At 37.8% G+C, this 26,081-nt stretch overlaps 3 protein-coding genes across 3 annotated transcripts; all 3 read right to left on the bottom strand.

Moving 5' to 3' along the window:
* Nucleotides 1–952: 952 nt before the first annotated feature.
* Nucleotides 953–6,652, bottom strand: LOC117332934. The gene is made up of 2 exons (XM_033892013.1): nucleotides 6,235–6,652; nucleotides 953–1,209 (listed from the first exon to the last, which is right to left on the bottom strand). Exons 1-2 carry the CDS (start codon nucleotides 6,650–6,652, stop codon nucleotides 953–955), a joined length of 675 nt encoding a protein of 224 aa, XP_033747904.1.
* A 4,447-nt stretch (nucleotides 6,653–11,099) lies between these two features.
* On the bottom strand, nucleotides 11,100–14,261 carry LOC117332400 (complement C1q tumor necrosis factor-related protein 4-like). Its single transcript, XM_033891285.1, has 2 exons — nucleotides 13,942–14,261; nucleotides 11,100–11,535 (listed from the first exon to the last, which is right to left on the bottom strand). The coding sequence occupies exons 1-2, from the start codon at nucleotides 14,255–14,257 to the stop codon at nucleotides 11,123–11,125; spliced, it is 729 nt and encodes a 242-aa protein (XP_033747176.1). The 5' UTR covers nucleotides 14,258–14,261; the 3' UTR covers nucleotides 11,100–11,122.
* Nucleotides 14,262–21,154: 6,893 nt separating this feature from the next.
* LOC117333049 lies at nucleotides 21,155–25,620 on the bottom strand. The gene is made up of 2 exons (XM_033892171.1): nucleotides 25,183–25,620; nucleotides 21,155–21,598 (listed from the first exon to the last, which is right to left on the bottom strand). Exons 1-2 carry the CDS (start codon nucleotides 25,604–25,606, stop codon nucleotides 21,183–21,185), a joined length of 840 nt encoding a protein of 279 aa, XP_033748062.1. The 5' UTR covers nucleotides 25,607–25,620; the 3' UTR covers nucleotides 21,155–21,182.
* Nucleotides 25,621–26,081: the final 461 nt, after the last annotated feature.

The raw sequence follows: 26,081 nt of genomic DNA, 5'->3' as shown, positions 1-26,081 counted from the left end.
GATTTCAAGGATATTTCGTTCGAAACATATCCCAGTCAATGAGTCTTACCGGTCACATCTTAGCAGACGATTTTCAACTTCACAGGGGCTCGATTTTGCAAGGTAGGCCTTTAACATCAGTGAATAACCACAAAACTGAAATCCAATATACATACACAACCGGAAACCATGTCGATGCTCCCGATTTTTCACAAGATTTTTATTTTATTTTTCTATAAATACTGGACCTTTAATGTTGTGTCTTACATTTCTGAAAATTCGGAAACGAGCCCCTGTGAGTGTGACAACATTGACAATTTGATAATTTCTAGATCAAGAACGGCGCTTATAGTTATTTTGAGTTGACTACATTTTGTTTTAATTATAAAATATTACTCTCATAACTTGTGAAGTTGCATTTTTTTTTTTTTGTGGATTATAAATGCTAGCATTCGAAATCTCCAGGTCGAAAGTAACTGGCGGCCATTGTTTTGATCAGCAACACCCGGGGCTGTATTCCTACTCTGACCGAATCACTGTAAATTGTAGTATACAGTCTCATGAATACAATTTGGTTTACCAACGACATATAGACAAATGCAACACAGACTGTAAATATACCCCCATACACCTCAACATAACTTTATTCAATCCTTAATTGAACGTGTAATGTAGGAATTGATAGTCACAGCATCATCTTGTTCAAGTCTAAAAAGTCATATGAAAACGTGAACACTTTTAGATTATTTTATTTCCTTAAAATGAAGTTCATTAAAGAATGACACTTGTATTGACCAATGTTAGGAGGAAATCCTAGATTCTGGGATAAAGAAGATACCCAGAAAAATAGCAGTAGTTAGGATGTGTGAGATCTCCGGACGAATGGTACGGGTCAGATTTGATCCACACTGTGTCGCCCCGGTCAAGTTGAATTAAAGACATCGTTGACCCAGTACCGTAAAAATCCTCATTGTCATGAAGGTAAAAGTTGTGAAACGTCTGACCATTTTTCTGGAAGAACTAGTTCCACGTTTTTGTTAAGTTTTAGCATCATTGTTAAATGAAATGCATACAGACCCGGAGTATCACAAGTGAAGACGCTGGTTGCTGGGTTATAGTCGTCACCGATATTGAGCTCGACAGCGTCAAATTCAATGATCTCCCTGGGACCGACATCAGTCAGTGTGTGTGTAAGTCTGGCTTTAAAGGCTACCTGGGGACCAGTGGGATCTGTAACGAAGTAAAATTCATTTCACTTTCATTTGTAACAAAACAAACTGAATATAGTTCTGGGTATCGTTTCACAAAGCTTCGGAACTTACGAAATTTGCGTAAGTCACATTTACGAATTACTAGTCTAAGCGTTTCACAAAAACTTCGTAACTTCGTAAGTTACGCAAAAACATTGCGACATATCAACCCGTAACTTACGAAAACAATTTAAAATCGTGCGCAAGCATGCCCTTTTGAACAGAAAATGACGTCGTACTCATTTACAAATTAGCATAAGAGAACGACTATGCCTTGTGAGCGATTGTTTTGAGGTTAAAACCGGGTTTTGAAAGTCGAGGAGGGATGTCGGCAAAATACACATTGTCATGAAACTAATTGTACGCATAATCGCAGACTGTGCCAACATATGGTCTATTTTAAGAACATTATGTATGTCTATGGGCATTGGGCAAAATCTGTGAAAATTGGGTTGTTACTGTTTGTTTTACATCATGATAAACAATAAGAATGGAAATTTTATAGAAAAATTGATCTTCAATCAATAATACGATTGTTTTGATAGAATAGAATAAAGTTCATAGTCTGTGTACGTGACCCGAGAATAGGACCGGCGTACAATTTTTTACCCCCGAAGTGTCGTCCTTTTTTACCTCCAACATTCGTAAGTTACGAAGCTTTGTGAAACGATACCCAGGACTGCTACTTGGCCGGGTGGCGTTGTCGCAATACTCGCCTTTTACCTAAGCGACCGGTTTCGATTCCCAGAATTTTTTTTTTTTTTTTTAAAGATATGCAATTTAGTTAGGACAATTATTTTTTGGGGATATAACACGACATCAGGTCACTGTAAATAATTTGTGAAACCCAAGATATACGTCGGAATCCATTCAAGGTACTAAGTACATAATCTGGATTTTGTACGAGACTCCCAGATTAATCACTGCTGCCAACTTTTAATAATTTTGATATAATTTGATAATAAACACGATAACAATATATCTGAGTTTATATGCCTACTAGAAATGGAAAGTTTTAGGACTCGATGTGTGATGAATTTGGTTTGGTTTGGTTTATTTTGTTTAACGTCCTATTAACAGCTAAGGTCATTTAAGGACGGCCTCCCGTGCGTGCGACATGCATGCGTGTGGTGAGTGCGTATGTGTGTTTTGGGAGGCTGCGGTATGTTCATGGTAAGTCTCCTTGTGATAGGCCGGAACGTTTGCCGATTTATAGTGCTACCTCACTGAAGCATACTGCCGAAGACATCCAGCAGCACACCCCACCCGGTCACATTATACTGACAACGGGCGAACCAGTCGTCCCACTCCTAATATGCTGAGCGCTAAGCAAGAAGCAGCAATTACCATTTTTAAAGACTCTGGTATGTCTCGGCTAGGGGACAGGGCCCAAAGCCTTCCTCACAGGGGCGAACGCTCAACTAAAGGCCAAAAGTGAGGCATTGTCAAGGGAGACATTAGGAAGAAGAAAGTTGTTCAGAAAGAAGAGAAAAGATAAGATCCCAAATTTAGTCGCCTCTTACGGTCATGCAATGGGGGCAGCAGGTACAATTCTTACGCCCTACCTGCAGGGACGATGTGTGATGAACCTAAAACGCTAAATGAATTGAAATTTGTTACTGTAAACGTGGTTATTTTCGCGGGGTGGTTGATTTCGCGATTTTGATATGTAAACTATACGCGTTGGGGTAATTTTCGCGATCGATCCACCTTCGTTTGTAGTTCGAGATTATGCAAATTGATATCAAAATAATACGCGTGGGGGAAATTTTCGCGATCACAAGGACAATACGGTAAATTAGAATATTAATATTACCAATGCACCAACTACAATATGTACGGGGATACCTGTGAAAACCCTTTGTCAGAGGAAACCTCCATACAACCACAAAACAAAGCCTCATGTCATTTCTTATTGGGTAGAAGTCGCTAATCCTGACCAGTCACCATCATTATTTCTTAAAATTTAACAACAGTGTCTAGTATTTCAACCAATCCATGCTTCTAGCAAATAGTTTATTTTTAAAAGCATCACAACAATTCTAGAACAATACATATATGGAATCTGGACCCGAATAATCATCATCATCATCATCATCATCATCATCATCATCATCATTTGGTGTCAATTCCTGAAGGATTTGTCGTTCTGGAAGGGACTAGTCGAAGGTTACTGTTTCACAAGTGACCATTCATTGTCAATATCAACGAGCTCTCTAAATTGACGACTAAAAATAACCCCTGATCCGTTGGTTTGGTGTGAGAAATATTGTTCGGTCTGAAAAGGGGTAATGGGTGGCAGGAATTAAACAAAAATATTACTAATGTCCACTTCTTGGTGAATCGGGGCAATGTAAACTGGGGGTGGGGTTAATGTGTCTATGTATTCATTTGTCTGTTCAATGTTTTAACCACTCTCCTTACAGAAAACTAGTCCTCCATGCCATTAGGTTGCTTCTATAAATCACTGGTACTGTTTTAGGGGCAATCGTGCTAAAACAGTAAGGCTTGGATGATTTTTTGATAACTAAGACTATACGCTTCTCTCCGGTCAGACGACAACTGAAATTATTTGTTTTTCTTCCCCTACACAGTCTTCCGAAAAAAATTCTGTTTCGTCATGTTAAAACCTTTGCCTCATACACCTCACAAATTAATGTGCCATACACCTCACAAATTAATGGTTCATACACTTTACAAATTAATGGGTCATACACTTTACAAATTTATGGGTCATACACCTCACAAATTAATGGGTCATACACTTTACAAATTTATAGGTCAAACTCCTTACAAACTAATGGTTCATACACCTGACAAATTAATGTGCCATACACCTCACAAATTAATGGGTCATACACTTTACAAATTTATAGGTCAAAACTCCTCACAAATTAATGGTTCATACACTTTACAAATTAATGGGTCATACACTTTACAAATTTATGGGTCATACACCTCACAAATTAATGGTTCATACACTTTACAAATTAATGGTTCATACACTTTACAAATTAATGGGTCATACACTTTACAAATGTATAGGTCAAACTCCTCACAAATTAATGGTTCATACACCTGACAAATTAATGTGCCATACACCTCACAAATTAAAGGGTTATACACTTTACAAATTTATAGGTCAAACTCCTCACAAATTAATGGTTCATACACCTGACAAATGTATGGGTCATACACCTCACAAATTAATAGGTCATTCACCTCACAAATTAATGGGTTATACACTTTACAAATTAATCGGTCATATACCTCACAAATAAATGGCAGTTTAGCCTTCCAGTCATTTACTTTTCTATTCGCAATGTCTCCTCTTTTGCCGCTCATGATCACGAAAACGATGTTGTTTTTCTTAATGAAACTTTCCAACCATCCGTTGAAAACCACAAAATCCTTTCTCCCAAAACCTTTAACAAATTGCAATGCCGTAGTCTTTAAAAGTCGACAGGTACATGTAACAATAATTCGTCTAAACTTCGCATTGTTGAACCAGTTTGACACAATCGATTAACAATCGCCTTACCATTCAAGAATCGACGTCGTTTCAAATTGATAGGTTCCTTCTTTTTATAGTTCTTAAAAATATTTCATTTTCAAAAATGTTTAAAGCCACATATTTCCAAACAACCTAAAATTCTAGTTGCACACGTGTATCAATGGGAATCCAAGATGCTCATGACCACTGGCCTGGACGCTTGACCGGGGGAGTCCTTGAGACATCAGTGTATAAAATAACACGCCGCATTTATATTTATAGCGAGATTTGTCACGGAGCCGAGAACGAGACAATAATAGCATGCACATAAACTACACACATGGCCGTTGTTTACACATCGAGCATACGTGAACTTTGCCTAATAATGCTTTCACTTAAACCTATTAACAGAATATGCTATTTGCGTAATACCCAGGTTACTGAACTAAATACTTGATTTTAAAATGTAGTAATACGCATACAACACAACATCGATAAAATCTTAGATCGGTGATGTTGACAATGTTCAAAAGCTAACCAGCAATCAAATAGGAAAAAATAGGAATTCGAGTCTACTCCTTTTTCTTCTCTCGTTAAGTTACAACGAGTCATTTCCTTTCCTAAGGAAATACTGGGGTTTTGCCGATTCCACACACTTTTATGTCTTTTTTGGCAGAATCTGTCTGCGTTTTCGCAGTTCCACGCTTGCGGCGTTCCGCCATTTTGTATGGACTGTAAAAGCCGCCGTTGCATTATGGGACTAATTTTCAGAGAAACTTGGTCCGACAGCCACAGTTATTATTTTTGGGAATTCCCCGTATACTTCCATAAATACACATTTTCTTTCAATTTCTGATTCACGATAGTCTGTTAGGTATGTACCAAGTCTGAAAACTGTTAAAAGCTCAAAATGTAAACATTGATATATGTTTCTTCGTGAGTATGTGGCTTTAATTTGTGCTTCCCGACACAAAATCATTTTAATGACTCCGCGATCTTGAAAACAGGTTTCCCTTCATCCAAAAACTTAATCGCTTCCACGTTTTACTGTAAAATCTAAAATGATACGCGGCTTTGTTTGCATATCTATGGCTGCTGTGTATGATTTTCTTGCGAATGTACTCACTGAAATTTATTTCACCAGCAGTTTTACATTATAACCACCAGCATTAAAACTATGCCGTTTATCTTTTTAAAGATATTTCTTGTTCTTATTAACTTCCGTTTTCCTTTTAAAAATATGAATACCGCTGAAAAAGTTAGTCTTGGTATTTGGTGGACAGAAATGGTCGGGGTTGGTCGCGTCTGACAGGTTGTCGCGTAATTAAGTAAGCATGTATAGTAAATCACGTTGGTAGGGAATACTACGGTCACATATGAGAGGGAGTCGCTTATTTCAGGTGGCCGCTAAAGCAGGTTTAACTGTACTTATCATAGTGTACGGGCTCTCGTGTATTTGCTGGAAGAAAATGAAAACCACAAGGAACGATTAAGAGAGAAAACTATACTCACGATCAGGAGCAACTCTTCGATAAACATTCTGAACATCTGTTTCGTTCTCTGAGTGGACAGGAGACGTTTTCGAAGAAGACACCGCTTTTGTCATTTGTAATTCGTTCTCCAAAGAATCAACTTTGGAATGCAACATCCTGTTCTCTACCTCCAATAACCCAACGGTAGTCTCTATAGTATCAATCTTGGACTTCAATCGATTATTTTCACTTTCTAATAACACGTATCCAGCTTTCAGATCAGAAATTTCTTTCATAAATCTAGACTCAACCTCGGACATACGTTCAGTTACAAGTTTGTCTATAAAAACATTCATTTCCTGTTTTGAAATTGACAAGTTATGACGATCGTCATCCTCGGCCGCCGACAAACTTCTGAGAATTGCCAAAAGAATTAGTAGCGAAATGGAATCCGACATGATCATTCCGATTCTGGCTAGAAAGTAAAAACATGGAGATTAAAGGCGTATATATTGTATCTCACCTTATCTCCGTTGACATGGCTCGACCTCCTTTATTTTTATACATCGTACGAGAGATATTATGCTTATGTAGGTCGAACATGAATGCGACAGAGGATATACCGTGCAGTTAACATACTGTATACATATGTTTCGCGAACTATAAACTTGTATCAACTAACCGATGGGAATCTCAAACAATATACTGGATATATTCACTGTCAACTAGAAAAAACGAACTCAAATAATATTCTGTAGACAGTGAACATTTACTAGAAGATACGAACTCACAAATAATATACTCTAGACAGTGAATACTTACTAGAGTATCCGAAATCACAAATAATATCCTGTACACAGTGAATATTTACTAGAAGATACAACCTCGCAAATAATATACTGTAGACATTGAATATTAACTAGAAGATACGAACTCACAAATGATATATTATAGACAGTGCAGCGGCACTTAGAAAAATAAATGTTCCCGGATATCAAGATATGTCAAGTGTAGAATAAAAGTAAATAATCATTAATAGCGTTACTGTGAGAGGTATAGATGTCTTAGAGATCAGGGAGAATAAAACTAAGGTTAAGCGATGCGTTTTGTAAGATATCATTCTGTCATAACAGTAGACCAACTTATTCTCTCGTGTTTTGTGGACGATTGAAATTCGCGGAAATTAATCACCGCTAAATAGTTTCAATCACAGATACAGTAGGCATCTTATGACTGTAAATGTCGTATGAAAACGAACGCGAAAATAAGTTGGTTTGCAGTATCAAAGCATATTCCTAGAGCGGGGGTTTGAAAAAACAAGTTTTGGAAGTTGCATTAATCAAAGGCCCTGGATGGTGGTGTAGTTTTTCCCCTTAACCATATATGTACATGTAGCTGTCCTATTATTGCTTTCAGCATTTCTTTTACACATATATACCAGAATTTTGATTTCTTGTACATTTTTTTTAATACAAAGAAACTGTCCTGCTTTAACACTGATATCAAATAAATTACTGCTTTAAGTATTTCTAACATACTAGTGGAAAAAAGTAAACGCAATTTCTGTTTTTCTTATCGAACTTTTAGACACGTGCTCTAAATTAATTTAAATTTCACACTGAGCTAACTCTGCACTGTGAAAATGTTCGTCTGTTAAAATTCTGTCGAAGGTGTCCCTGCTTGACGATGCATTCTTTGAGCAGATCTTTTAAGACAGCAAGCATCCGGGTTATCATATGTGCTGGTAAATCATTACAAAATGAACATTGTGATTACAAGCGATGCCGTGTTTGAGCGGGGTCGATAGGGGTAGGGTAATTGCTCTGATAATGCAGGGGCATTCGCAACGCCATGTAGCCCAGCAATGTGGTGTTCTTGAGGCAACAACATCCCGTTTAGTTAGGCGTCTCAGAGTCATATTGTTTTGCCAGTTTGGAGTGGATGCCAACATATAACGTCGCGACGTCAAGATAGAGGCATACGTCTCTAGCGTCTCCGTAACCGATTTCAGATTGCGATGGAGACAGTACGTCAAGTTGTCGGCACTAATGGTCGGCCAGTGTGTCCAAGAACAGCTAGAAATCGGTTGCGGGAGTCTCATGTAAGACCACGACGTCCCTATGTTGGTCCGCCACTTAGGAAAAGGCGATGCCAACGTGAGTAACCTTTAACAGCTGAAGTCATTTCTTGTATGTCCATGTTCTTTGTCATGGAATGTAAATGCATAATGCGGTAATCCCAAAATATCATATTGAATATAAACGTTAATCTGTAGTCCGTCAGAATATTTCTTTTATCATTCCATCTCTTCATAATGATTGTTTATATGGCAATATTTTACCTGAACTTTGTGGCAACACTCCAGAAGTGGTCATAATGTGTCAGTTTACTCCTTGTCTATATTATATGATGAAATTCTCAATAAAATCTATACATCATACAGACATTATGATTAAACTTTACAGGAAGGCGTCAAATGACTAGAATGACTGGTTAGCTTTCTGAGTGTTTGAACTATTGGCTAGCTGGTTAGCTAGTTGTTGCCTAACGTGATGGATGGTTGTCAGGCCGGTTGACCGTCGGTAGTCTGGATTGTTAGTTAGTTAATGAGCCGAGTGCCTGGCTGACTGGCAGACAAGCTAGCCGGTCAATTGGCTGACTGACTGACTGACTGACTGGCAGACAGGTTAGCTGACCGATTGGCTGGCTGGCTGGCTGGCTGACTGACTGGCTGACTGACTGGCTAAGAATCAATATACCAGTGCATCACTGAACTTGCTTCTGTAAACCACTTCGATTTTGCGAATGCTTCAATGTTTCAGTCACATTCGCAAACACAAGCTTTCGCGATCACTACATCACATAATTACTGTTGTGCTTTATAATTGATCCCTATAGATGTGCCGCTTTGACCGAGTGGTAAAGGTGTCCCGACACTTTATCACTAGCCCTCCACCTCTGGGTTGCGAGTTCGAAACCTACGTAGGGCAGTTGCCAGGCACTGACCGTAGGCCAGTGGTTTTTCTCCTGGTATTCCGGCTTTTTTCCACCTCCAAAACTTGGCACGTCCTTAAATGACATTGGCTGTTAATAGAACGTTAAACAAAACAAAAAAAAATTACTGTAATTGTGATTTTCATATTGCACGTGTGTATGAAACGGGATCTTACACGATTATTTTATGGTATTGATACTTTTAACGGGCTTATTCCATCCACACCAGTAACTTAGTAACTTACAATTTTTCATAGTGTGCCAGAAGTTTGCATCCTTTCCTATCAATAATGTTTGACCCCCTGCCACGAGAAATGGTATAATGTCTCAAAACTTATGAAAACCAGGACAACCAACTCATATATACTTAGTTACAACTAAGTAAGATGTATATTGCATACACAACAAACACTGTAACATCACTCTTTTGCACACGCCTAACTATATATTGATATGGCCTAGGTTTACAAATATTTAACTTTACATTAATAATCTGCACACGGTGTCACCAATATTCCAAAAGTCTTATTATCCATACGCGTGCGTGGTTCCCGCAGATATGGAGAACATGTCACTCAAAATTCCATGGTGTAGAAAACATTTCCAGTTGAACGAAAGTTCCAACTTTCATGGATGACTCAAGGTCACATCAAGGTTGCCACAAACCAGCTCCTAGAGGAGGCCTATATAACGTCGGAGTCCCAACAAGAGGTTACCTACAAGGCATAACCAATGACATGTAGTCCCTAATCTAGCCGTAATGTTTGTTGCAACATTATCATAGCCTTCAGCATCACTGACGGTCGACACTCCATTAAGAAATACAATATTACCATTAGATAATTATCACACATATCTCAGTTTACTGATAAACTATATACTTATTACTTACGTAGAATATAGTAGAATATTTCTACAAAACCCCCTTTAATGAACATTTAATCTACACTCTCCTATCAACAAGCAAATATACATTTGGCAATACTCACATCAACTCCCAGGTAACTTCATCCGGACACACAGTCCTTCACAAAAACGAGACACACAGCCTCATGGACACGGTCCACAGAAATCACAGGGCACACAGCCTCATGGACACGGTCCACAGAAATCACAGGGCACACAGCCTCATGGACACGGTCCACAGAAAATGCAGGGCACACAGCCTCATGGACACGGTCCACAGAGTTTTCCCTCAGGCACACACAGCTTATACACTACATGGTAGAGTTTTCCCTCAGGCACACAACCCTAGCCTCCTAGCACTTGCATTGTAGAGGCAAGCCCCTAGACCACCTTATTCGTCAAAGTTCTGTCAGGCACTACCACACCTTACCCTGGGCTCCTTATAAAATACCTTGAAACAGCATGCTTATTATGAGGTCCACACCTACCTGAGTTGACGGAGACACCCATGATCCCCTATACTTGCCAAATCAGTTTTGCAAACTCACCTGACAACACATGCACTACACGTGAATGAATGACATGTCACAGTTGAGTAACCTCAAAAGTACACATTGTAGTAAAGAGTATCATGACACCACCCCTGGCCTAATTATTTTATAAAACGTATTAGTTTTCAGGATGACATTGAAAATATATCTTCAGAAAGTACTCTTTTTGTGCATTTGAAAATTGATTACAATAAAATATTTTGTTGAATGTCATCGACTACTTGCATGAGCAGCTATGTTACCTACAATACACTGCCTTTCTTTCCTTTGTTTCTCTCTATCGATGGAGCTATTCAGGTCTCCAATAACCTAATGATATCAATTTTATTTGAATGCGTATGGCAGGAATTGGTAGTCAAAGCATCATCTTGTTTGAGTAAAAAAGTCCATATGAAAACGTGAACACTTTTAGATTATTTTATTTCATTAAAATGCATAAAGAATGTCCCTTGTATTGACCAATGTTAGGAAGAAATCCTAGATTCTGGGATAAAGAAGATACCCAGAAAAATAGCAGAAGTTAGGATGTGTGAGATCTCCTGGCGGGTGGTACTGGTCAGATTTGACCCACACCGTGTCGCCCCGGTCAAGCTGAATTAAAGACATTGTTGACCCAGTACCCCAAAAATTATCATCCGCAAGGTAAAAGTTGTGAAACGTCTGACCATTTTTCTGGAAATATAGTTCCACGTATTTGTGACGTTTTAGCATCATTGCTAAATGAAATGCATACAGACCCGGAGTATCACAGGTGAAGACGCTTGTTGCCGGGTTATAGTCATTACCGATATTGAGCTCGACAGCGTCAAATTCAATGATCTCCCTGGGACCAACATCAGTCAGTGTGTGTGTAAGTCTGGCTTTAAAGGCTACCTGGGGAGCAGTGGGATCTGTAACGAAGTAAAATTCATTTCACTTTCATTTGTAGCAAAACAAACTGAATATAGTTCTGGACTGCTACTTGATGACCGGTGGGCGTTGTCGCAATACTCGCCTTTTACCTAGGCGACCGGTTTCGATTCCCAGATTATTATTTTTTCCAAAGATATGCAATTTAGTTCGGACAATTATTTTTTGGGATATAACACGACATCAGGTCACTGTAAATAATTTTTGAAACCCATGATACTCGTCGGAACCCATTCAAGGTACTAAGTACATAATCTGGATTTTGTACGAGACACCCAGAGTAATCACTGCTGCCAACTTTTGATAATACGTACAATACCAATATACATTGTAACTGAGTTTATACGCCTACTAGAAATGGAAAGTTTTAGGACTCGATGTGTGATGAACCTAAAACGCTAAATGAATTGAAATTTGTTACTGTAAACGTGGTTATTTTCGCGGGGTGGTTAATTATGAGATTTTGATATGTAAACTATACGCGTTGGGGTAATTTTCGCGATCGATCCACCTTCGTCGCGATCACAAGGACAATACGGTAAATTAGAATATCAATATTACCAATGCACCAACTACAATATGTACGGAGATACCTGTGAAAACCCGTTGTCAGAGGAAACCTCCATACAACCAAAAAACAAAGCCTCATCTCATTTCTTATTGGGTAGAAGTCGCTAATCCTGACCAGTCACCATAATTATTTCTTAAAATTTAACAACAGTGTCTAGTATTTCAACCAATCCATGCTTCTAGCAAATAGTTTATATTTGAAAGCATCATAACAATTCTAGAACAATACATATATGAATCTGGACCCGAATAATCATCATCATCATCATCATCATCATTTGATGTCAATTCCTTAAGGATTTGTCGTTCTGGAAGGGACTAGTCGAAGGTCACTGTTTCACAAGTGACCATTCATTGTCAATATCAACGAGCTCTCTAAATTGACGACTAAAAATAACCCCTGATCCGTTGGTTTGGTGTGAGAAATATTGTTCGGTCTGAAAAGGGGTAATGGGTGACAGGGATTAAACAAATATATTACTAATGTCCACTTCTTGGTGAAACGGGGCAATGTAAACGGGGGTGGGGTTAATGTGTCTATGTATTAATTTGTCTGTTCAATGTTTTAACCACTCTCTTTACAGAAAACTAGTCCTCCATGCCATTCGGTTGCTTCTATAAATCACTGGTACTGTTTTAGGGGCAATCGTGCTAAAACAGTAAGGCTTGGATGATGTTTTGATAACTAAGACTATACGCTTCTCTCCGGTCAGACGACAACTGAAATTATTTGTTTTTCGTCCCCTGCACAGTCTTCCGAAAAAAAATTCTGTTTCGTCATGTTAAAACCTTTGCCTCATACACCTCACAAATTAATGTGCCATACACCTCACAAATTAAAGGGTTATACACTTTACAAATTTATGGGCCATACTCCTCACAAATTAATGGTTCATACACCTCACAAATGTATGGTTCATACACCTCACAAATTAATGGGTTATACACTTTGCAAATTAATCGGTCATATATCTCCCAAATCAATGGCAGTTTAGCCTTCCAGTCATTTACTTTTCTATTCGCAATGTCTCCTCTTTTGCCGCTCATGATCACGAAAACGTTGTTGTTTTTCTTAATGAAACTTTCCAACCATCCGTTGACAACCACAAAATCCTTTCTCCCAAAACCTTTAACAAATTGCAATGCCTTAGTCTTTAAAGGTCGACAGGTAACAATAATTCGTTTAAACTTCGCATTATTGAACCATTTGGACACAATCGATTAACAACCTCCTTACTAGTCAAGAATCCAAGTCGTTTCAAATTTCTTGGTACAATCTTTTCATAGTCCTTTAAAATATTTCATTTTAACAAATTCTTAATTTGTGCTTCCCGACACAAAATGACTCCGCGATTTTGAAAGCAGGTTTCCCTTCATCCATTAACTTAATCGGTACCTCATTTTGCTGTAAAATCTAAAATGATACGCGGCTTTGTTTGCTTATCTATGGCTGCTGTGTATGAGTTTCTTGCGAATGTACTCACTGAAAACCCTTTTTCGGGACATCGATTTTTCTTATTAACTTTCATTTTCCTTTTAAAAATCTGAATACCGCTCTGAAAATTTAGTCTTGGTATTTGGTGGACAGAAATGGTCGGGGTTGGTGGCGTCTGACAGGTGGTCGCGTAATTAAGTAAATATGTATAGTGAGTCACGTTGGTAGGGAATACTACGGTCACATATGAGAGGGAGTCGCTTATTTCAGGTGGCCGCTAAAGCAGGTTTGACTGTACTTATCATAGTGTACGGGCTCTCGTGTATTTGCTGGTAGAAAATGAAAACCACAAGGAACGATTAAGAGACAAAACTATACTCACGATCAGGGGCAACTCTTCGATAAACATTCTGAACATCTGTTTCGTTCTCTGAGTTGACAGGAGACGTTTTCGAAGAAGACACCGCTTTTGTCATTTGTAATTCGTTCTCCAAAGAATCAACTTTGGAATGCAACATCCTGTTCTCTACCTCCAATAACCCAACAGTAGTCTCTATAGTATCAATCTTGGACTTCAATCGATTATTTTCACTTTCCAATAACACGTATCCAGCTTTCAGATCAGAAATTTCTTTCATAAATCTAGACTCAACCTCGGCCATACGTTCAGTTACAAGTTTGTCTATAAAAACATTCATTTCCTTTTTTGAAATTGACAAGTTATGACGATCGTCATCCTCAGCCGCCGACAAACTTCTGAGAATTGCCAAAAGAATTAGTAGCGAAATGGAATCCGACATGATCATTCCGATTCTGGCTAGAAAGTAAAAACATGGAGATTAAAGGCGTATATAATGTATCTCACCTTATCTCCGTTGACATGGCTCGACCTCCTTTATTTTTATACATCGCACGAGAGATATTATGCTTATGTAGGTCGAACATGAATGGGACAGAGGATTTTCTCAAAGAAACCGGCGGATGATATACCGTGCAGTTAACATACTGTATACATATGTTTCGCGAACTATCAACTTGTATTAACTAATCGATGGGAATCTCAAACACTACACTGGATACATTCACTATCAACTAGAAAATACAAACTAACAAATAATATACTGCAGACAGTGAATATCAACCAGAAGATACGAACTCACAAATATGCTGTAAACATTGAATATTAACGAGAAGATACGAACTCACAAATGATATACTGTAGACATTGAATATTTACTAGAAGATACGATCTCACAAATGATATACTGTAGACATTGAATATTTACTAGAAGATACGATCTCACAAATGATATACTGTAGACATGGAATATTAACTAGAAGATACGAACTCACAAATGATATACTGTAGACATTGAATATTTACTAGAAGATACGAACTCACAAATAATATACTGCAGACATTGAATATTAACTAGAATATACGATCTTACAAATGACATACTGTAGACATGGAATATTTACTAGAAGATACGAACTCACAAATGATATACTGCAGACATTGAATATTAACTAGAATATACGATCTTACAAATGACATACTGTGGACATGGAATATTTACTAGAAGATACGAATTCACAAATGATATACTGCAGACATTGAATATTAACTAGAATATACGATCTTACAAATGACATACTGTAGATTTTGAATACTAACTAGAAGATACGAACTCACAAATGATACACTATAGACAGTGCAGCGGCACTTAGAAAAATAAATGTTCCCGGATATCAAGATATGTCAAGTGTAGAATAAAAGTAAATAATCATTAATAGCGTTACTGTGAGAGGTATAGATGTCTTAGAGATCAGGGAGAATAAAACTAAGGTTAAGCGATGAGTGCTGTAATAACATTCTGTCATAACAGAGGACCAACTTATTATATATTGTCTTTCTTTTCTTTGTTTTTCTCTATGTAGTTACCAAGTGCTCCAATACCCATGGCAGGAAAATCATCAATCAGATATTTCATCGTAGGTATACAAAATATAACCAAGCCCAAAACCAAATATTTCTTTTGTCACATTTTTGGTCAGGCAATGTTGATGATATTGGTGATGAAGATATTCGTAATGCATCAATCTTAAATATTTATTTGTCCACTTAATTCAGACTCAATGAACCTACCACAGTTAACTCAAGTCATTTTTCAATGAACTATATCAAGTCCGGCGTAGGAATATATGGACTTCGCAGTTCATAAAATTTGTCTCAAGTCCTATTGAGGTTTATACCCCCATACACCTCAACATAACTTTATTCAATCCTTACATGAACGTGTAAAGTAGGAATTGATAGTCACAGCATCATCTTGTTCAAGTCTAAAAAGTCATATGAAAACGTGAACACTTTTAGATTATTTTATTTCATTAAAATGAAGTTCATTAAAGAATGACACTTGTATTGACCAATGTTAGGAGGAAATCCTAGATTCTGGAATAAAGAAGATACCCAGAAAAATAGCAGTAGTTAGGATGTGTGAGATCTCCTGACGAATGGTACTGGTCAGATTTGATCCACACTGTGTCGCCCCGGTCAAGCTGAATTAAAGACATCGTTGACCCAGTACCGTAAAAATCCTCATTGTCATGAAGGTAAAAGTTGTGAAACGTCTGACTATTTTTCTGGAAGAATAGTTCCACGTATTTGCTAAGTTTTAGCATCATTGTTAAATGAACTTTGGAATGCAACATCCTGTTCTCTACCTCCAATAACCCAACGGTAGTCTCTATAGTATCAATCTTGGACTTCAATCGATTGTTTTCACTTTCTAATAACTCGAATCCAGCTTTCAGATCAGAAATTTCTTTCATAAATCTAGACTCAACCTCGGACATACGTTCAGTTACAAGTTTGTCTATAAAAACATTCATTTCCTGTTTTGAAATTGACAAGTTATGACGATCGTCATCCTCGGCCGCCGACAAACTTCTGAGCATTGCCAAAAGAATTAGTAGCGAAATGGAATCCGACATGATCATTCCGATTCTGGCTAGAAAGTAAAAACATGGAGATTAAAGGCGTATATAATGTATCTCACCTTATCTCCGTTGACATGGCTCGACCTCCTTTATTTTTATACATCGTACGAGAGATATTATGCCGATGTAGGTCGAACATGAATGCGACAGAGGATATACCGTGCAGTTAACATACTGTATACAGATGTTTCGCGAACTATCAACTTGTATTAACTAATCGATGGGAATCTCAAACAATATACTGGATATATTCACTATCAACTAGAAAAAACGAACTCACAAATAATATACATGTACTGTATACGTTGAATATCAACTAGAATATATGATATCACAAATAATCTACTGTAGACATTGAATATTTACTAGAATATACGACCTCACAAATAATATACTGTAAACATTGAATATTAGCGAGAAGATTCGAACTCACAAATACTATACTGTAAACATTGAACATCATCTAAAAGATACGAACTCACAAATAATATACTGCAGACATTGAATATTAACTAAAATATACGATCTTACAAATGACATACTGTAGACATGGACTATTTACTAGAAGATACGAACTCACAAATGATATACTGCAGACATTGAATAGTAACTAGAATATACGATCTTAAAAATGACATACTGTGGACATGGAATATTTACTAGAAGATACGAATTCACAAATGATATACTGCAGACATTGAATATTAACTAGAATATACGATCTTACAAATGACATACTGTAGATTTTGAATACTAACTAGAATATACGAACTCACAAATGATACACTATAGACAGTGCAGCGGCACTTAGAAAAATAAATGTTCCCGGATATCAAGATATGTCAAGTGTAGAATAAAAGTAAATAATCATTAATAGCGTTACTGTGAGAGGTATAGATGTCTTAGAGATCAGGGAGAATAAAACTAAGGTTAAGCGATGAGTTCTGTAAGATATCATTCTGTCATAACAGTAGACCAACTTATTCTCTCGTGTTTTGTGGACGATTGAAATTCGCGGAAATTAATCACCGCTAAATAGTTTCAATCACAGATACAGTAGGCATCTTATGACTGTAAATGTCGTATGAAAACGAACGCGAAAATAAGTTGGTTTGCAGTATCAAAGCATATTCCTAGAGCGGGGGTTTGAAAAAACAAGTTTTGGAAGTTGCATTAATCAAAGGCCCTGGATGGTGGTGTAGTTTTTCCCCTTAACCATATATGTACATGTAGCTGTCCTATTATTGCTTTCAGCATTTCTTTTACACAAATATACCAGAATTTTGATTTCTTGTACATTTTTTTTAATACAAAGAAACTGTCCTGCTTTAACACTGATATCAAATAAATTACTGCTTTAAGTATTTCTAACATACTAGTGTAAAAAAGTAAACGCAATTTCTGTTTTTCTTATCTAACTTTTAGACACGTGCTCTAAATTAATTTAAATTTCACACTGAGCTAACTCTGCACTGTGAAAATGTTCGTCTGTTAAAATTCTGTCGAATTTGCACAGCGAAATGCCGCGTTTGAGCGAAGTTGATAGGGGTAGGGTAATTGCTCTGATAATTCTGATAATGCAGGGGCATTCGCAACGTCATGTAGCCCAGCAATATGGTGTACTTGAGGCAACAATATCCCGTTTAGTTAGGCGTCTCAGAGTCATACTGTTTTTGCCAGTTTGGAGTGGATGCCAACGTATTACGTCGCGACGTCAAGATAGAGACATACGTCTCTAGCGACTCCGTTACCGATTTCAGATTGCGATGGAGATGGCACGTCAAGTTGTCGACACCAAGGGTCGGCCAGTGTGTCCAAGAACAGTTAGAAATCGGTTGCGGGAGTCTCATTTAAGGCCAAGACGTCCCTATGTTGGTCCGCCACTTAGGCAAAGGGGATGCCAACGTGAGTAACATTTAACAACTTTAGTCATTTCTTGTATGCGCATGTTCATTTTCATAGAATGTAAAAGCATAATGTGATAATCCCAAAATATAATCCATATTAAATTTATTCAATATAAACGTAAATCTGTAGTCCGACAGAATATTTCTTTTATCATTCCATCTATTCATCATTATTTTTTAGATAGCAATATCTTACCTGAACCTTGTGGTAACACTCGAGAGGTGGTTAGAATGTGTCAGTTTACTTCTTGTCTATATTACATGATGGAATTCTCAATAAAATATATACATCATACAGACATTATGATTAAACTTTACAGGACGGCGTTACGAGACTAGATGATAACTGGTTAGCTTTCTGTGTGAACTATTGGTTAGCTGGTTGTTGGATGGTTTCAAGGCCGGTTGGCAAGCTGATAGTCTGGTTCGTTGGTTGGCTGATTGGCTTAAAGGCTAGTCGGTCGATTGGCTGCTGACTGGCTGGTTGGCTGACTGGCAGACAGGCCAGCTGCCCGATTGGCTGACTGGCTGGTTGGCTGACTGGCAGACAGGCCAGCTGCCCGATTGGCTGACTGGTTGGTTGGCTGACTGGCAGACAAGCTAGCTGGTCGATTAGCTGACTGGCTGGCTATACATCAACATATCAGTGCATCACTGAAATTGCTACTGTAAATCACTTTTTTGTGAATGCTTTATTTAATGAACTTACTTTTCAGTCATATTCGCGAATACATGCTTTCGCGACCATCGCATCACATATTGTCGTGTTGTACTTTATAATTGATCCCTATATATGTGATTTTCATCAATTGACTCAGAGTTCTTTGAAACACGTGTGGTTCACACAAAAATCAACCAATCATATTGCAGGTGTGTATGAAACAGGGGATCTTACACGATTATTATATGGAATTGATACATTATTACAATTTTTCACAGTGTGTCAGAAGTTCGCATCCTTTTCTATCAATAATGTTTGACCCCCTGCCACGAGATATGGTATAATGTCTCAAAACTTATGACAACAAACTGATATATACTTATTTACAACTAAGCAATATATATATTGCATACACAGCAAATGCACAAACACTGTAACATCACTCTTCCGCACACGCCTAACTATATATTTATATGACCCAGGTTTACAAATATTTAACTTTACATTAATAATCTGCACACGGTGTCACCAATATTCCAAAAGTCGTATAATCCATACGTATGCGTGGTTCCCGCAGGTATGGAGAACATGTCACTCAAAACTCCATGGTGTAGACAACATTTCCGGTTGAACTTTAATTCCAACTTCAATGGATGACTCAAGGTCACATCAAGGCTACCACAAACCAACTTCTAGAGGAGGCCTATATAACGTCGGGGTCACAACAAGAGGTTACCTACAAGGCATAACCAATACATTATAGTCCCTAATCTAGCCATAATGTTTATTGCAACATTATCACAGCCTTCAGTATCACTAACGGTCGACACTCCATTAAGAAATACCATATTACCATTACATAATTATCACACATATCTCAGTCTAGTGATAAACTATATACTTATTACTTACGTAAAAGTAGAATATTTCTTCAAAACCCCCTTTAATGAGCATTTAATCTACACTCTCATATGAACAAGCAAATATACATTTGGCAATACTCACATCAACTCCCAGGTAGCTTCATCCGGACACACAGTCCTTAACAAAAACGAGACACATAGCGTCATGGACACGGTCCACAGAAAACACAGGGCACACAGCCTCATGGACACAGTCCACAGAAAACACAGGGCACAAAGCCTCATGGACACAGATCACAGAAAACACAGGGCACACAGCCTCATGGACACGGTCCACAGAAAAAACACACAACCCTAGCCTCCTTGCACTTGCATTGTAGAGGCGAGCCCCAAGACCACCTTCTTCGTCAAAGTTCTGCCAGGCACTACCCCACCCTACCTTGGGCTCCTTATAAAATACCTTGAAACAGCATGCTTAGCATGAGGTCCACACCTACTTGAGTTGACTGAGACACCCATAGTCCCCTACACTTCCCAAACCAGTTTTGCAAACTGACCTGGGTGACAACACATGCACTACACGTGTATGAATGACCTGTCACAGTTGAGTAAGCTCAATAGTACACATTGTAGTAAGGAGTATCATGACACCATCGCTGGCCTAATTATTTTATAAAAAGTATAAGTATTTAGGATGACATTGAAAATATATCTACAGAAAGTACTCATTTTGTGCATTTGAAAATTGATTACAATAAAATATTTTGTTGAATGTCATCGACTACTTGCATGAGCAGCTATGTTACCTACAATACACTGCCTTTCTTTCCTTTGTTTCTCTCTATCGATGGAGATATTCAGGTCTCCAATAACGTTAGCGGGGGAATCATTGTTCAGATATTTCATCGGAGGTACACCAAATACAACCAAGACTAAAGCCATGTTCTATGCATTTCTTTTGTCACATTTTTCGTCAGGAAATGTTCACGATCAAAATTACGATATCGATGTTGAAGACATTCTAATGATATCAGTTTTATTTGAATGCGTAAAGCAGTAATTGATAGTCAAAACATCATCTTGTTCAAGTAAAAAAAGCCATATGAAAACATGAACATTTTTAGATTATTTTATTTCATTAAAATGCATAAAGAATGACACTTGTATTGACCAATGTTAGGAGGAAACCCTAGATTCTGGGATAAAGAAGATACCCAGAAAAATAGCAGTAGTTAGGATGTGTGAGATCTCCTGACGAATGGTACGGGTCAGATTTGATCCACACTGTGTCGCCCCGGTCAAGCTGAATTAAAGACATCGTTGACCCAGTACCGTAAAAATCCTCATTGTCATGAAGGTAAAAGTTGTGAAACGTCTGACCATTTTTCTGGAAGAATAGTTCCACGTTTTTGTTAAGTTTTAGCATCATTGTTAAATGAAATGCATACAGACCCGGGGTATCACAAGTGAAGATGCTGGTTGCCGGGTTATAGTCGTTACCGATGTTTAGCTCGACAGCGTCAAATTCAATGATCTCCGTGGGACCAACATCCGTCAGTGTGTGTGTAAGTCTGGCTTTAAAGGCTACCTGGGGACCAGTGGGATCTGTAACGAAGTAAAATTCATTTCACTTTCATTTGTAACAAAACAAACTGAATATAGTTCTGGGTATCGTTTCACAAAGCTTCGGAACTTACGAAATTTGCGTAAGTCACATTTACGAATTACTAGTCTAAGCGTTTCACAAAAACTTCGTAACTTCGTAAGTTACGCAAAAACATTGCGACATATCAACCCGTAACTTACGAAAACAATTTAAAATCGTGCGCAAGCATGCCCTTTTGAATAGAAAATGACGTCGTACTCATTTACAAATTAGCATAAGAGAACGACTATGCCTTGTGAGCGATTGTTTTGAGGTTAAAACCGGGTTTTGAAAGTCGAGGAGGGATGTCGGCAAAATACACATTGTCATGAAACTAATTGTACGCATAATCGCAGACTGTGCCAACATATGGTCTATTTTAAGAACATTATGTATGTCTATGGGCATTGGGCAAAATCTGTGAAAATTGGATTGTTACTGTTTGTTTTACATCATGATAAACAATAAGAATGGAAATTTTATAGAAAAATTGATCTTCAATCAATAATACGATTGTTTTGATAGAATAGAATAAAGTTCATAGTCTGTGTACGTGACCCGAGAATAGGACCGGCGTACAATTTTTTACCCCCGAAGTGTCGTCCTTTTTTACCTCCAACATTCGTAAGTTACGAAGCTTTGTGAAACGATACCCAGGACTGCTACTTGGCCGGGTGGCGTTGTCGCAATACTCGCCTTTTACCTAAGCGACCGGTTTCGATTCCCAGAATTTTTTATTTTTTTTTTAAAGATATGCAATTTAGTTCGGACAATTATTTTTTTGGGATATAACACGACATCAGGTCACTGTAAATAATTTGTGAAACCCAAGATATACGTCGGAATCCATTCAAGGTACTAAGTACATAATCTGGATTTTGTACGAGACTCCCAGAGTAATCACTGCTGCCAACTTTTAATAATTTTGATATAATTTGATAATAAACACGATAACAATATATCTGAGTTTATATGCCTACTAGAAATGGAAAGTTTTAGGACTCGATGTGTGATGAATTTGGTTTGGTTTGGTTTATTTTGTTTAACGTCCTATTAACAGCTAAGGTCATTTAAGGACGGCCTCCCGTGCGTGCGACATTATACTGACAACGGGCGAACCAGTCGTCCCACTCCTAATATGCTGAGCGATAAGCAAGAAGCAGCAACTACCATTTTTAAAGACTCTGGTATGTCTCGGCTAGGGGACAGGGCCCAAAGCCTTCCTCACAGGGGCGAACGCTCAACTAAAGGCCAAAAGTGAGGCATTGTCAAGGGAGACATTAGGAAGAAGAAAGTTGTTCAGAAAGAAGAGAAAAGATAAGATCCCAAATTTAGTCGCCTCTTACGGTCATGCAATGGGGGCAGCAGGTACAATTCTTACGCCCTACCTGCAGGGACGATGTGTGATGAACCTAAAACGCTAAATGAATTGAAATTTGTTACTGTAAACGTGGTTATTTTCGCGGGGTGGTTGATTTCGCGATTTTGATATGTAAACTATACGCGTTGGGGTAATTTTCGCGATCGATCCACCTTCGTTTGTAGTTCGAGATTATGCAAATTGATATCAAAATAATACGAGTGGGGGAAATTTTCGCGATCACAAGGACAATACGGTAAATTAAAATATTTAGTTATATTACCAATGCACCAACTACAATATGTACGGGGATACCTATGGAAACTCTTTGTTAGAGGAAACCTCCATACAACCATAAAACAAAGCCTCATGTCATTTCTTATTGGTTAGAAGTCGCTAATCTTGACCAGTCACCATCATTATTTCTTAAAATTTAACAACAGTGTCTAGCATTTCAACCAATCCATGCTTCTAGCTTCATCATCAAGGAATTGAAGGATTTGTCGTTCTGGAAGGGACTAGTCGAAAGTTACTGTTTCACAAGTGACCATTCATTGTCAATATCAACGAGCTCTCTAAATTGACGACTAAAAATAACCCCTGATCCGTTGGCTTGGTGTGAGAAATATTGTTCGGTCTGAAAAGGGGTAATGGGTGGCAGGGATTAAACAAACATATTACTAATGTCCACTTCTTGGTGAAACGGGGCAATGTAAACTGGGGGTGGGGTTAATATGTCTATATATTAATTTGTCTGTTCAATGTTTTAACCACTCTCCTTACAGAAAACTATTCCTCCATGCCATTCGGTTGCTTCTATAAATCACTGGTACTGTTTTAGGGGCAATCGTGCTAAAACAGTAAGGCTTGGATGATTTTTTGATAACTAAGACTATACGCTTCTCTCCGGTCAGACGACAACTGAAATTATTTGTTTTTCTTCCCCTGCACAGTCTTCCGAAAAAAAAATCTGTTTCGTCATGTTAAAACCTTTGCCTCATACACCTCACAAATTAATGTGCCATACACCTCACAAATTAATGGGTCATACACTTTACAAATTGATGGGCCATACTCCTCACAAATTAATGGTTCATACACCTCACAAATGTATGGGTCATACACCTCACAAATTAATGGGTCATACACTTTACAAATTTATGGGCCATACTCCTCACAAATTAATGGTTCATACACCTCACAAATGTATGGGTCATACACCTCAAATTAATGGTTCATACACCTCACAAATGTATGGGTTATACACCTCACAAATTAATGGGTCATACACCTCACAAATTAATGGGTTATACACTTTACAAATTAATCGATCATATACCTCACAAATAAATGGCAGTTTAGCCTTCCAGTCATTTACTTTTCTATTCGCAATGTCTCCTCTTTTGCCGCTCATGATCACGAAAACGTTGTTGTTTTTCTTAATGAAACTTTCCAACCATCCGTTGAAAACCACAAAATCCTTTCTCCCAAAACCTTTAACAAATTGCAATGCCTTAGTCTTTAAAGGTCGACAGGTAACAATAATTCGTTTAAACTTCGCATTATTGAACCAGTTAGGACACAATCGATTAACAACCTCCTTACCAGTCAAGAATCCAAGTCGTTTCAAATTTCTTGGTACATTCTTTTCATAGTCCTTTAAAATAATTCATTTTCACAAATTCTTAATTTGTGCTTCCCAACACAAAATGACTCCGCTATTTTGAAAGCAGGTTTCCCTTCATCCATTAACTTAATCGGTTCCTCATTTTGCTGTAAAATCTAAAATGATACGCGGCTTTGTTTGCTTATCTATGGCTGCTGTGTATGAGTTTCTTGCGAATGTACTCACTGAAATCACTTTTTCGGGACATCGATTTTTCTTATTAACTTCCGTTTTCCTTTTAAAAATCTGAATACCGCTGTAAAAGTTGGTCTTGGTATTTGGTGCACAGAAATGGTCGGGGTTGGCCGCGTCTGACAGGTGGTCGCGTAATTAAGTAAGCATGTATAGTAAATCACGTTGTTAGGGAATACTACGGTCACATATGAGAGGGAGTCGCTTATTTCAGGTGGCCGCTAAAGCAGGTTTGGCTGTACTTATCATAGTGTACGGGCTCTCGTGTATTTGCTGGTAGAAAATGAAAACCACAAGGAACGATAAACAGAGAAAACTATACTCACGATCAGGAGCAACTCTTCGAAAAACATGCCGAACATCTGTTTCGTTCTCTGAGTGGACAGGAGACGTTTTCGAAGAAGACACCGCTTTTGTCATTTGTAATTCGTTCTCCAAAGAATCAACTTTGGAATGCAACATCCTGTTCTCTACCTCCAATAACCCAACGGTATTCTCTATAGTATCAATCTTGGACTTCAATCGATTATTTTCACTTTCCAATAACACGTATCCAGCTTTCAGATCAGAAATTTCTCTCATAAATCTAGACTCAACCTCGGACATACGTTCAGTTACAAGTTTGTCTATAAAAACATTCATTTCCTGTTTTGAAATTGACAAGTTATGACGATCGTCATTCTCAGCCGCCGACAAACTTCTGAGAATTGCCAAAAGAATTAGTAGCGAAATGGAATCCGACATGATCATTCCGATTCTGGCTAGAAAGTAAAAACATGGAGATTAAAGACGTATATAATGTATCTCACCTTATCTCCGTTGACATGGCTCGACCTTCTTTATTTTTATACATCGTACGAGAGATATTATGCCGATGTAGGTCGAACATGAATGGGACAGAGGATTTTCTCAAAGAAACCGGCGGATGATATACCGTGCAGTTAACATACTGTATACATATGTTTCGCGAACTATCAACTTGTATTAACTAATCGATGGGAATCTCAAAAATATACTGGATATATTCACTATCAACTAGAAAAAACGAACTCACAAATAATATACTGTATACGTTGAATATTAGCGAGAAGATACGAACTCACAAATAATATGCTGTAAACATTGAATATTAGCGAGAAGATACAAACTCACAAATAATATACTGTAAACATTGAATATTAACAAGAAGATACGAACTCACAATTAATATACTGTAAACATTGAA

This window comes from Pecten maximus, chromosome 8, assembly GCF_902652985.1.
Source record: "Pecten maximus chromosome 8, xPecMax1.1, whole genome shotgun sequence".
In the NCBI taxonomy this organism is placed as follows: domain Eukaryota; kingdom Metazoa; phylum Mollusca; class Bivalvia; order Pectinida; family Pectinidae; genus Pecten; species Pecten maximus.
This window is presented reverse-complemented; position numbering and strand designations above follow the sequence as displayed.